Below are 12496 nucleotides of genomic sequence, written 5' to 3'. Positions count from 1 at the left end.
GAATATTTGTGAAGACAGCTATTGTATATATATAGAAATTACCTCAGGATATTGGCACTCCCTTAAAAATTGATCCAGGTTAGGTGTTAGTAATGCTATTTCTGTCTCTTAATATGAAGATCATCTTTTCTGTAAAAGTGCAGGAGTTGCTGGCTCATTTTGCTGTTTTTTTTGCTCACCAATAAAAGTTTCTTTGGTCGAGTCTGGACTAGAAATGTATTTGCCTTAAATTATCTTCCTGGTGCCCAGTATCATAAAGATCACTGGCAACCAGGTTTCTTTGTCTTTTTCTCACCCTCCTTAACCCTAGTTTTTGTGGTGAGTCTGTATGTTGGAGAATAAACAGTGACTTATCCAGAGTTACTTTATGCTCTGCTTTTTAGCACTTTCTGAAACTTCCATTCATCCAGGACAATTCACTGCAAAGAAAGAGGTTACCAGTCCTGGCCACAGTGTTGATCCAGCTGATGGGATGGCCAGGGTGCCACCTGGACTTGGTGGGGCTACTTCTCTCTGGCCTGGAGATAACTAAATTGCATAGAAAGTGAGAAAGTTATGCACAGTCTGTTCCTGTAGGCCTTCCTAGAAATGGGTTGGGGTGTTTCAAGGCTCTTTGGTCCTGATCCCACCCTACAATCCATACTTGCTTCTCGACCTCATTCCTGTGCTTGCACCATTCTGTTGCACTTATCTCCAGGAGGCAGAACAAGGACATTTGTCCTGGAAAAGAGCTGCCCTACCTTTGTATGGCCCCCTTCTCCAGCCACACACTGTTCTTTTTCACAGTATGTTATTGCCAACAATCCTTGGCTGTCATTACCAACAATCCTTGGTTGGCTCCACAGCTATCTGGCTATCAGTGTTTCAGGCATGCACATGAGCCCCCTTATCTTCTGGGCTTCTACACCCCCTCAGCTCTTTCAGGAAACTTAATTTGGAGCAGTTAATAATATTTCTAGTATTTGAATGGTACTCTCTAAGCATTTCCTTATAACCTTATGCTTGCTTTCAGTGGAACAGTCAGATGCAGGACTTGCATCAGTAATTGAAGAAAATGGTAGTTTTAATGTGCTCAGAGTTTCCTAGGTTATATGTTGCTGTTGGCCGTCTCTTTTGGCCAGAGAGACTATTGCATTTAGCCTATTAAAGCTTTGCTTGATTGAGAATTCCCAAAATGGAATATACATGGGAGGAAATTGGTTGACAGAATTATTTCTTACTGGTTCATAACCACTTCTTTCATATTCAGGTTCTTTATGTTGGATAAAAGGAGCTACAGCTTTGCTCAGATTGATGTCTTTGATTCACTGTGTGAATATAGCTGAAATATGTGTGCACTGAAGGGAAGGTCTTAGAAAAACCTGTGTCTTGGCTGGTTGGAAAGAGGTCAACCAAAACTGCATATCAGACAGCATTCCAGCCACTACCAAGTGGCTGACATTTCTTCCAGTCTCATTCTAACAGTGATGAGAATTTGGACAACAAGATCTGTGTATGTCACCCTGATAGTAGAGAGCATAGGTGTAAAGGAGAGTGCTGATGCCAGAGATGCACTTAGCTCTGGTCTCCACTGGCTATATATCTTTATTTGGAAAACTGGATTGTATAAGGATAAAATATATTTTTAAATAATGAAGAAGCTGTGCTACTCTGGACTGTAATTTTGCCTGAACTAACTAGGTCTACCCTACATTTGGAAAAAAATCAGACCTGCAATTCAGCATGGACACAGCCCTGAGTGAAGAAGCAGCTACATTACTGAGAACAGGCATACCACCACTGAAATGCTTTGGTCTTTGTGTGGCTGGATCCCCATTTTGCTGATGTAGACAATGCCTGAAGAGTCATATAATTCTGTATAGTTCTGCGGTGAGGGGAGCGTTAATGCCTGAGAATGTTCACAAGCAATTGCTCATTGTGGGATTTTTGAGTAGTTTTAACAGCTAAAAAAAAGTAAATCTGAAATCTGAATCTTGTTTGAGCTACTTCATGAATGTATTTAACCTAGAGTTACTTGTATTAGAGCTACTACTCAGACTTACAGCACTGAATTAGTCCTGAATCACTGTATTTTCCAGCAGTTAATACTGCTGCTGCTTGCAGCTTATTTGGTGACTGTGTCAGTGAAGATTGATTATGCTGTTTAGGATCTGAGTGTCAGCTCTGAGAGATAGGCCAGGTTGCTCAGGGCTTTGTGTACGTGGTCCTGAAGAACCTCCAGGGAAGTAGACTGAACAAGCTCTCTGGACAGTCTGTGCCACTGCCTTCCTGAGGAAAAAATTTCTCCTTAAATCTAGTTGGAAGCTTTCTTTAAGGTTATGGTGTGCTTAAGAGTTGCCAAAACAAACCAACCAACCAACCAACCGAGAAAAACAAACCAACAACTAATTTAGATATATTAAATTTGGGATGAGTAGTGGTTATTTTCTTGCTTAAGGAGTTAATTGAATCAGTATTTTCCCTCCTTGACTGAAGAGCGGCAGCATTTTAGCCCCTATGTTGCTTTGAGAAATCCAGTTACTCAGTTGCAGGTGCAGGGTTAATAGTTATCTAGATATAGAGCTTTATCTTGCCTTTTGAAAAGCCTCCAGGGAGTGGATGGATCAGGCCTGCTAATTAAACAATCTGGAGGCTGCAGAAACCTGGAAGTGGAACAGGTGACAAAATTTGCAAGGAACACCTTGCCTTCTCTTGCCAGCTGGGCCAGCAGGTGTTGACAGGTACATAAAGGTAGGGGTGGGAAAACTGTCAGCTTTTCCTTGCCTCACCTTTGGCAGAAAGAGAGTAAGTAGAATAGCTTATCTTTTATGTTTAAATATCATTTCAGATGAAAAATTGCATCAGATTCTGTTCCCAAATGTGTCTTACAAAGCAAAGGGAAAAACAGAAAGAGCAAGCAGCTGTCTTCAATTTAAATTAGAAGTTTTTCTTTAAAACTAGAATAAACCCCATTGGGTTTTTTTCCTTACAAAATCAGTTGTATTGGACAAATTAATATCAGATTTAATAGGCTTTCTGTGAGAAACTCTGAACAGGTTTTATACTTAAGACAATTTCTTTTATTCAGAAAGTCCTATTCTGTCCAGGAAAGAACTGAGACTATTTTGCTCTAGAACTGAGACTATTTTGCTCTAGAAGTATTTACTAAAATGGAACTTTTTCATTTTATAGATAAGAAATTAAGGGTTCTGGTTTGAAGTGATATCAGCTTGTGGTTACCTTGTCCCTCAAATGTTCTTACTATGTCTTCACTTAAAATCAGTTTCTTCTGCTGCTCTTTCATGTCTCTGAACTTTCAGTTGTTTTCACTTGTTTTACTTTTCTTGTTCAGAACTACTTATGAACACAGAGATTACAGGACTGTGAAAATGATTTCTCCATCTTTTAGTGCCCACTTTGGCATATTTGGTATTGCCAAGAACAATTCCAAAGAGCAATAGTACAAAAAATCTCTTGTGGGCAATTTTCTGGTCTTTGGGGATGATTACAAAAAAGCAAACTAAAAACCAAAAAATCATGGCAAAAACCACAAACAAACAAACAAAAAACCTGTGGCAGGAGAGAGAATTAAAAAAAAATATATAAAAGAAATAAAAAAATCAAAATCCATCAAGCCAGTCTGGTGATATATAGATTAATTTTTTTTTTTTACCATGACTTGAAAAGTTGGAATTACTGTCACTGGTAGTTCATCCTGCTGTGGTCGATGGTTTGCTGTCAGGACCATCGATCAGTTCCTTTAGTTCTTCAGGCTGCAGTGGCTGATAAATCATTCCTCCAGTCTGCCCTATTCATTGCTGCTGAAGCTGCTCCCTCTCGTGGGAATGCTTGCTGTTGTGTTTGGCACTGCAGTTGGCTTCTGTCCCTCTTCCTCCTTGTCCTTGGACATCATGGATGTTGGGATGAGACTTCCAGAGGGCCTCTCCCACTTGCACTATCTGCTCTCCAGCTTTCTGCTTCTTGCTCCTGAGCTATGCTGCAAATTTGGTAGCCTGAGTGTCTGTCTTAATGCACAGAGCAGAGTTGCAGTAATTCCCATTGTGAAAAACGAGGTTCACATATTTTTTATAGCATTTAAAAGTTTAATAGAAAGACAATTAGGAGATAAAAATAAAGTAAAGTATACAGATACAGCCGGGTGTTTCTGCATTCAGCCAAGAGAGCACACCTTACTAACAAAGGATTGTCCCTTAAAAACAGAGTCCTACTACATATTCATAAATTCTCATACATGATTCAAACATTCTTCTTAAGTTTTGGATGTTTCTTTGTTTAGTTTTTGACTAGCCCCCTTCTCAATAAATCAATCTTCTTGGCTCCACCGAGTTTTACATTCCCTGATAACAGAAATGCAATAAATTCTTCCCCCAGAGCTCTGGTCACTGCTGTCCTCATCTGGACAAGATAATCTAAGAATGAGGGGGTCTCCAACCATCTCCTCCAGTTCCTGGGTTATACAAACAAAAGTAGTCCCTGCTCCAATACCATGCCATAGCTCAACACATATGTATATTATACTACCGTTTCTAAGCTTCATCAACAACAGAAATAGAAGGAACCACACTAATACAACAAAGTTTTCTAACCTTATACATATAACATTCATTCCAATATTTGTGAAAAGCCAACAATATCATATGTATCTACAATACCATCAACCACTCAGTCCCTGCACACCTGAGAGAGCCCCAGCCAGGGGGAAACAGCCTGTGTGGCTTCTGTGCTCCCTTGAATCTGTGACTAGTAAATAATTAAGAGTGGTTGGAGACAATATTTCTAAGGGTTTTTTTGTGTTGTTGGTTTTTTTTTATTTAGACAGAGCCTTCTTGCTTTCCTGAATTAAGTTCATTAATTGTGGATAAAACAAGAACACATTTCAAATTGTTTTTATTGTGTCACACTCTGTAACAGCAGAGTAAATCAGATGATCATCTGTAGCTGAGTTTGTAAATCTGAGATTGACAGATTACTTCTATTTGATTCAAGTTTTCCAAGGTCTATCTTTTAATTCTAAAGCTAATTTATTTTCTCTTTTTAAACAGATGAATCATGTAAAAGAGACATTTGGTGACAGCGTGCCAGAAGAAGTGCTTCTGCTATGTCTGGGCATTACTTCAGGAGTTGGCAGATTGATTTTTGGCAGAGTTGCAGATTATATTCCTGGTGCAAAAAAAATTTATTTACAGGTATGTCTTTATTGCTTCTATGTTCCTTCTGAACTGTGGATTCCAAAGGACTTGGTTTGGGGTACCATTAATAAGTAAGCAGAATTAACTGATTGGAGATTCAAATTCAAGAAGTTTCAAAGCTCTAGGACACTCAGTGTATGATTTTTGATACTAGGAGCCTTTGGTGCGAAGTTTATGAATCTCTGATTTTTGTTTTTAGCGCTAAGAAAATGTCTATTTTCCTGCTGCCTGTTTTCAGCTGGGAATAAAAGAAATTACTGTTCATTAGCATGTGAGTGGGAACCTTTGGGAATTCTCTAGATTCTGCTTTCTCTGCTTTATCCCAGATTATGATTTCATAATGGTTTTCCCCAGATAGGGGGAAAAAATCAAGCCATGTTTCTCTGTTAAGGATTTTGGATCTCTTGACTTTTGACAGGTACTAATTTGGTGTCAAATATGTTCTGTGCATAGTACACAGGGGTATGGCAACACAGGAGGTGCTTAGCTGAGGAGATTTTGCAGAAAGAGTCCAGGCTTCCAGAAATGCTGAAGCTTGGAGATGAAAGAGGATATGCACTTCTTTCCCTCCACGCTTAGAAACCTTATTTTTTGGAGAAACTCGCATTTCAAGTCTGGGATTTTGGAGCAGCTTTAGTTCACTTTCATATCGGCAACTGCGAGGTGTTCTCCAGTTGAACTCTTAAAATGAATAGCAAGGGAGGCATCTAGTGGGGATTGTCTACACTGCATTATAGAAATCCAAAGTTCTTAGGAAAGAATTTCCCTTCTGCTGGAGTATTTGTTGTCATGGGTAAATTTAGATTCCTTGATGTTTTATTGCAGTTAAGTGGAACGTTGGTTTCCAGTGCTTACATATGGATGGTGCATGGGCAAAACTGTTTCCACTTCTAGTTTCTTTTAAATTCTGCTTCGTTTTGCTGAAAGTCTGTTTTTCCTCTAATCTAAAACTTAAAAACAATCTAAGATGATACTAGAAAATTTTTGTAAGTATGCATGATTACAGTATATAGTAGCAGTACATTAGGACACTTCTTTTTAATGGAAAAATTTAATGTTTCCACTCGTGTTGAATATAAGCACCCTGAAATAAACACTTATAATACTGACAATTTTACTTACAAGAGGGAGGAATCTAATTACAATATTCCAGCTGTCTTAAACTTTTAATATTTCTGTGACTTATTTCTCAATATTAGTGCATGAGAAATGACCTTACACAATCACTGTACGATAGTGGATTACAATAGCATTTTCAAAGCTTGCGAAATTGGTAGTGGAATTTCTCTGCCTGTCATGTTTGTTTTATGTTAGTATGTAACTTCTGATGGTGGTAATCCATGGAGACTGATTATTTTAAGGTAAATACAGGCAGGCAATCTAATTCACTGCAAATGCAAGGAGGTTCATCTGGTCCCTTAAGATTTGCAAATTTGATGCAATGCATTTTTTATATTTTTTTCCCTTGTTCATGTTTAGGTGGCCTCATTCTTTTTTATTGGGCTGATGTCTATGATGATTCCATTGTGCAAGGTCTTTGGAGCTCTCGTTGCTGTCTGTCTCTTCATGGGCCTGTTTGACGGGTGCTTCATTTGCATTATGGCTCCCATTGCCTTCGAGCTCGTTGGGGCTCAGGATGTCTCCCAGGCCATCGGATTTCTCCTTGGACTCATGTCAGTGCCTATGGTAGTTGGTCCACCCATTGCAGGTGAGTGTAGGCAGGGTTTGTAGCTATAAATGTGTTTCTGTGTTTGCATGACTTCTTGGCTGTGTTTCCCATTCCTGCATCATGTGCAGAGCTTTGACATCAGAAATTTTCTCTGTGTGTGCTTGAGAAGATAAAGGAAATTTACCTGATGCTCATGGGCTATTAATTTACTACGCTCTTCAAAGTTTGCTCAGTCTTCATTGTTATGCAGGTGTAAACATTCCTCAAAAGAAAGATAGATAGGTTTCAAATTGGATTTAGGACCTGACATTTTCCATTTTGTACAAGAGACAGCCTACTGGTTTCTTGTGTTGCCAATTGAATTGGAAAATTCAGTTTTCCAAATTGAAATCTGAAAATTAACTGGATTCCAAAACTTGCTCATGTTAAAACCATTGTGAGGATAAAGGCTCCAATCACTTTAATTGCTCCTCATAAGTAGGAATGCTGGCTTTATTCATCTTTTGGTGGGAGACTGACAAAGTACAGGTTTTGAAGATGAAAACTTGGGAGTTCTTGGGAAGTAGAAATAGCTAAAGCTGTATTCCTCATCACTGATGACTTTCAGTGGTAATTTACCCTGAGGTTTGGTGAGTGCTACTGAAAGGTACTTCATAAGACATAATTGAACCATGCAGCATTATAAAGGACAAAATTATAATTCTAGAACTGCACTGACTTGGTGCTTCCTGATCTGCTTCTTACTGTCACAGCTATTAATACTTGAATAGGATTTGACTAATGGGAGGAATTTGGAGAGAGCAATTAGAGTGAATTATTGGAAAACACGCTTTTTAATAAGAGGCTAGGAGGAATGCCTCCATATATATGGAGTATATCTAGAATTAGAAGAATGGGCTTATTGATCAAAGGTAACTTACCAAAAGGAGGGAGAATTTCTCTAATTCATGGCAAGATACAGGTGCTGGAGAAGATCAAATGAGCAACTTTCAAAGAGGAAAGATGGTGCATGTTTTAGTGAATGGTAATTGAGCAATTTTTAATTCCTCGAGGGCTGATATACTGAGCTCTTTATTGCTGCTCCAAGTCAGCTCTGGAATACCTTTCTACCTCCATGTACCTCTGTTTGGCCATCAGGTTGTCAGGTTCTAGTGGTTATAATCTGTGCCAGCTCTTGGGTTTCTGAACCCAAAGCCACAACCTTTTTTTTGTAGATTCCTGAGGCCCCTTTATTTATGAGTGGTAACACTCTGCCTTTCCAGGTTTGCTGCGGGATAAGCTTGGCACCTACGATGTGGCATTTTACCTGGCTGGAGTCCCTCCCCTCATTGGAGGAGCTATTTTGTGTTTCATCCCCTGGGTCCACGAACGGCACAAGTTGAAAGAGAGAGCAAAACCTGTTGATGGAGAAACTACTGAGAAAATGCTGGAAAAAGAAAGCACTTTGGTGTCAGACACGACAGAAAAGCCAGTCAAAGAACTGGATTCTGGCTTTTGATGCCTTTCTTTTCCCTGTACCACCCTGACCTCCTCCTACTGAAGCTAGATTTCTACTTTTTGGCTGAAGATATGATACTGAAGTCTTGAACTATTGCTCAAATTACAAAACTGCTACAAGAATCTTTTATACCATTGAACTTTTTTGACAAGTCTTTGAATTTGATTTCAAGCTACGTTTTCAAGGTATTTGAAGTTTTGTAGCTTTAGTGTGTACGTGCGTAGTGATTCTGTGTGTGAAGAGAATATTTTTCTAATCCATCAGAACTGATTTCTGGAAATGTGAAAGCTGTTTTTCCTTCACTGACCCGGGATTCTTCAATGATATCTATGATCCGTCCTCTGCAGGCACACCCCTGGGTGTTTATACTGGATAATGTAGTAGCTCTTATGACTGATCTGTTTTTTTGAAGTTTATCATGCTGTTTACAGTCTTTTATAATTCTCTATCATGAACACAAATATGCATCTTTTTGCTGAAATGATTTTTTTTTCATTAGAAAACTAAATTATTATATAACTGTTGAAACACTCACTTGTGTTTGCATTCACCTTTCACAGTAGCCCAAAGAACATTAAGGATGGCATTTTTAATGGGCTCAGGTTTTGAATATGTGCAAACCAACCTCCAAGTGCAAACATGTTCAGAAGTAAAGCTGCTGAGTAATAGAATTTTTTATTATTATTATTATTATTTTTTGGTGAAGGCAATACCCTTAAGATGTATGTGTATGAATTTGTTTTCAGCCAAACCTCAGAGTACTGGATAATTTTGAAACTGTACTGACTAATTCTTTGGAGCAGTATTGTGAATTAGACTAAATTTCAAATTATTCTGTTGTACTTGTTAGGATTTATTTCCTTTTTTGTTCGTAAAACCAAGACAGCTTTAAATGATACATTCTAAGTGCAATACCAAGTTGTTTTTAATGTGGAAATATACACGAGCTATTAAAACAACATTCAGCAACTAAAGATTTTTGCACTAAGTGAACATGCAGGTTTATTACAGGTCTTTATAGCTGTGCTCAATTGCCTGTAGATTATATGGCTCCATGTTTTATTCAAATATAAAGAAATGTCTTTGCATGTCCTATTTCTTGCTTAACATCCTAAACAAATGGCCCCATGGCTTCTGCATTTTTAGGTATTATGCACTGTTTGTCAAGCAAGTAACCTCTTTTCCAGAAAAATGTTTAAAAGCATAATACTTTGAGATTAAAACATTGCTTTTCAGTTTATCATAAAACACTTCTAAGCACATTGCTTATGTGTGGATATGTTTCAGCAATCACTGGAATATTTAATAATTCTTTATTTCAGGTCCATTTAATACCAATCATTTTTGTTGTCTCATTTAAAACTGTCATATCAAAGAGTAAACTAAATGCGATCTGGACAAAATTACTATTTAAGTGCTTTTTTAATTAGTAACTGTTCTTTACATAAACCATGGAGGCATACTGTTTGTTTTTGGTTTTGGTTTTTTTAAATGATAGCCTTTATTATCTATTTTCATTCTTCTTTTTCCAGTGTTGCAGTAAATTGCTCAGAAAACCAATCTAAAACAGCAATACTATTGCATTTAATGTTTACACCCAGCAATTAACAGAAGTTCTTTAAATATAATAATGGAAAACATTCTAATTATTGTAGACCAAAGCTCAGACTTTTTTATATTGCAGGGTTTCAGTCCCTACTTTGCATGAGTGAGGTCTAAAAGAATTGAATATTAAAATGTTAGAGAGACATACGTGGAAGGGACTTGGAGGGTGGGGAGAAAAAAGCCAATCTGGAAAACTGTGGTCTTTTCAGGTTCACAGGGACTTGTGCTTTGGCACATTGTAAGTACTACTAAAAATGTCATTAAAATATGCATAGTAGTGTTAATTAAGATTACTACCTTCATTACAGAAGTGATGCTGACAGCCAATGCTGCTTTTGTCTGGAGTGTTTCTGTAGAATGTGATATTCAGTATTATTTTCCATTTGGGCAACACAGAAGGTATTGCTGGCTAAGTGTGGTGAAAGGCTCTCATTTCTTGTTGTTCTGTTATGAAAAATTAGTGCTCATCATAGATCTTGCTTTTCATGTGTTTTTAGTCCTAAGTTTTATACCAAAAACAAAACTGCTGCTTTTTTTATCACTGGTGCAATTTGAAATGATTGTGACCAGGTATCTTGGTGTAATGATGGTATCTTTCCAACTTGCTGCTCTGCATCTCTAAATTATCTGGGAGAGTATATAAAAGAATTGTTGTAAAGATATATAAATGACATGGAAATGGTATTATCAACAGTATGGACTAATTCTTGCCATGATGTTTAAAAAAAAAAATCCAAACTCTCATATTTGCATAAAATTTATAAAAATCCCCAAACCAACAAACCAAAAAAACTGCACAACCCGTGACCTCCATGGGGAGGGTACAATTACTAATTGTTTAGGAGTGATTCCTATGGTAAAACCAGCTAGTGAGTGGGATGCTGGATGCAGAACTCTCTGAGGGGGAAGGGGAGGCTCTGCTGGTATGACAGTGTTAGAAAAACAAACCCATTTCTGATGCAGTACTTGTTTTGCAACAATGCTGAAATTGGAAAGGCTTTTCAGAGACGATAATTTACTGCTTAAGAACTCTCTTAGCATCTTTTCTGTTAGCTTGTATCTGTGGGGGGAATGTCCAGTAGCAAATGCTCTTTTCTGGACAGAAGCATAAGGTGTTCATGTCCTAAAGCTAGGTAGGAAGAAAAGCAAGCTCAGATTGTTTGTGCTGAGGCTGACCAACCACTGAGAAACTTATTGAGAGAGATAATAGATTCTATTTGCCCTGAGGTTTAAAAAATGAGGTTAGATGACTCTATTCTAAAAAAAAAAAAAAAAAGCAAATAAATCCCCAAACAAACTAAAATATGAAAAATCCTACACAAATAGCAACTATTTAGTAAATTTATTTTTTTTAAAAAAAAATATTGTAGAAGTGGAGAAAAGGACTGAATATTCAATTTTAACTTAATAAATGCCAAGAAGATTTTGTAACAGTTTATTTTTAGGTGTGAAAACCTATTCATGGGAAACCTGCTGAAATCCAATTTTGATGACCCAAATCATGCCAGCCTGAATCTTGTTGGGGGTAGATTCTAAAATTAAAATAGTAGCTTAATTCAAGAAGGCCCTTAAAATCACTCTGATACATCCCTCTTTTGAGAACAGTTCATAGAGTACTTTCCATAGACATTAGGCTTGTATCCTATAAACAGAGTAGTCATCTTTTCATTGAATGTTCTCAGGGTAAATTTTCAGAAAAAAATGATTAGAAAGAGGGTCACTTTAAATGGCAGTGTGAAATTTCCAGTCCTACGTGGCGCTGTCATTTAATACACCAGATCTTGACTGCTATTAAGAGTGTGTGTGTATCTGTAAATACAATGTATTTTGACTAGGGCATGCACAAACATTCTGCATCTCACTAGAGGAGGTGTAGTTCTGGAAGATGGGAGATGGCTAAAGGAAAAAGTGATCCCTTTCTGTGTGCCTCCCTGTTAACAAGCACAGCACCAGCAGAGTTCCAGCCAGCCACTGCGTTTCCAGGCATGTAAACTTTGGCAAATGTGCAGTATGCCTTCTAGTCTATATATATATATCTTGTGTCAACAGCTGTAATGTTTTGGAAGTGTATATGCTAAGATTAGAGGGATTTTATACTAAAATGTTTGCTAATATTGATAACACTGACATGTATAAGTATCTTTATAGACATCATATTTTGTATGTTGTTTTTGATATTAAAGAGTACATGTTTTGCTAGCCTTAACTCCAGTCTTTCAAGTTCTGCTTTGTTAGAAGGGTAAGAAATGAATGTTCAATGTTTTTCGTGGTGCTAAAGTAATTGTGATCAGTTTCAAATTATTCAGAATAAAGATGATAGTGTTTAAGTGCTCCATTTTTTACTGCATGCATCATTTTTTGTCTTATTCTTGCATAAAACTTGTCATTTTGTAATGTAATTTTGTTGTAGTCCGATAATTATTGAACCTAGTGTGCAGACTTTTACACAAAAGTCTTTACAGCTTTTATTGCCACTGTGGTCTGACTGAAATGTCCCCATTACATTTGCTCCTACATTAATATATGGTGCAACCC

General features: G+C 37.5%; 1 protein-coding gene across 1 annotated transcript in view; it reads left to right on the top strand.

Annotated features, from left to right (window-relative positions):
- The window catches only part of SLC16A10 (solute carrier family 16 member 10), a 65411-nt gene extending 53115 nt beyond the window's left edge, over nucleotides 1-12296 (top strand). Inside the window, exons 4-6 of the mRNA XM_005518609.3 lie at nucleotides 5043-5186; nucleotides 6669-6897; nucleotides 8121-12296. Coding sequence (XP_005518666.3) covers nucleotides 5043-5186; nucleotides 6669-6897; nucleotides 8121-8356 — 609 coding nt within the window. The 3' untranslated portion in view covers nucleotides 8357-12296. The remainder of the gene's footprint in view (nucleotides 1-5042; nucleotides 5187-6668; nucleotides 6898-8120) is intronic.
- Nucleotides 12297-12496: the final 200 nt, after the last annotated feature.

The sequence above is a fragment of the Pseudopodoces humilis genome, chromosome 3, assembly GCF_049639895.1.
Source record: "Pseudopodoces humilis isolate 2021_Gansu_Grassland_sample_001 chromosome 3, ASM4963989v1, whole genome shotgun sequence".
NCBI classification, from domain to species: Eukaryota; Metazoa; Chordata; class Aves; order Passeriformes; family Paridae; genus Pseudopodoces; species Pseudopodoces humilis.
The sequence above is the reverse complement of the archived record's forward strand: the minus strand, read 5'-3'. Positions and strand labels throughout refer to the sequence as shown.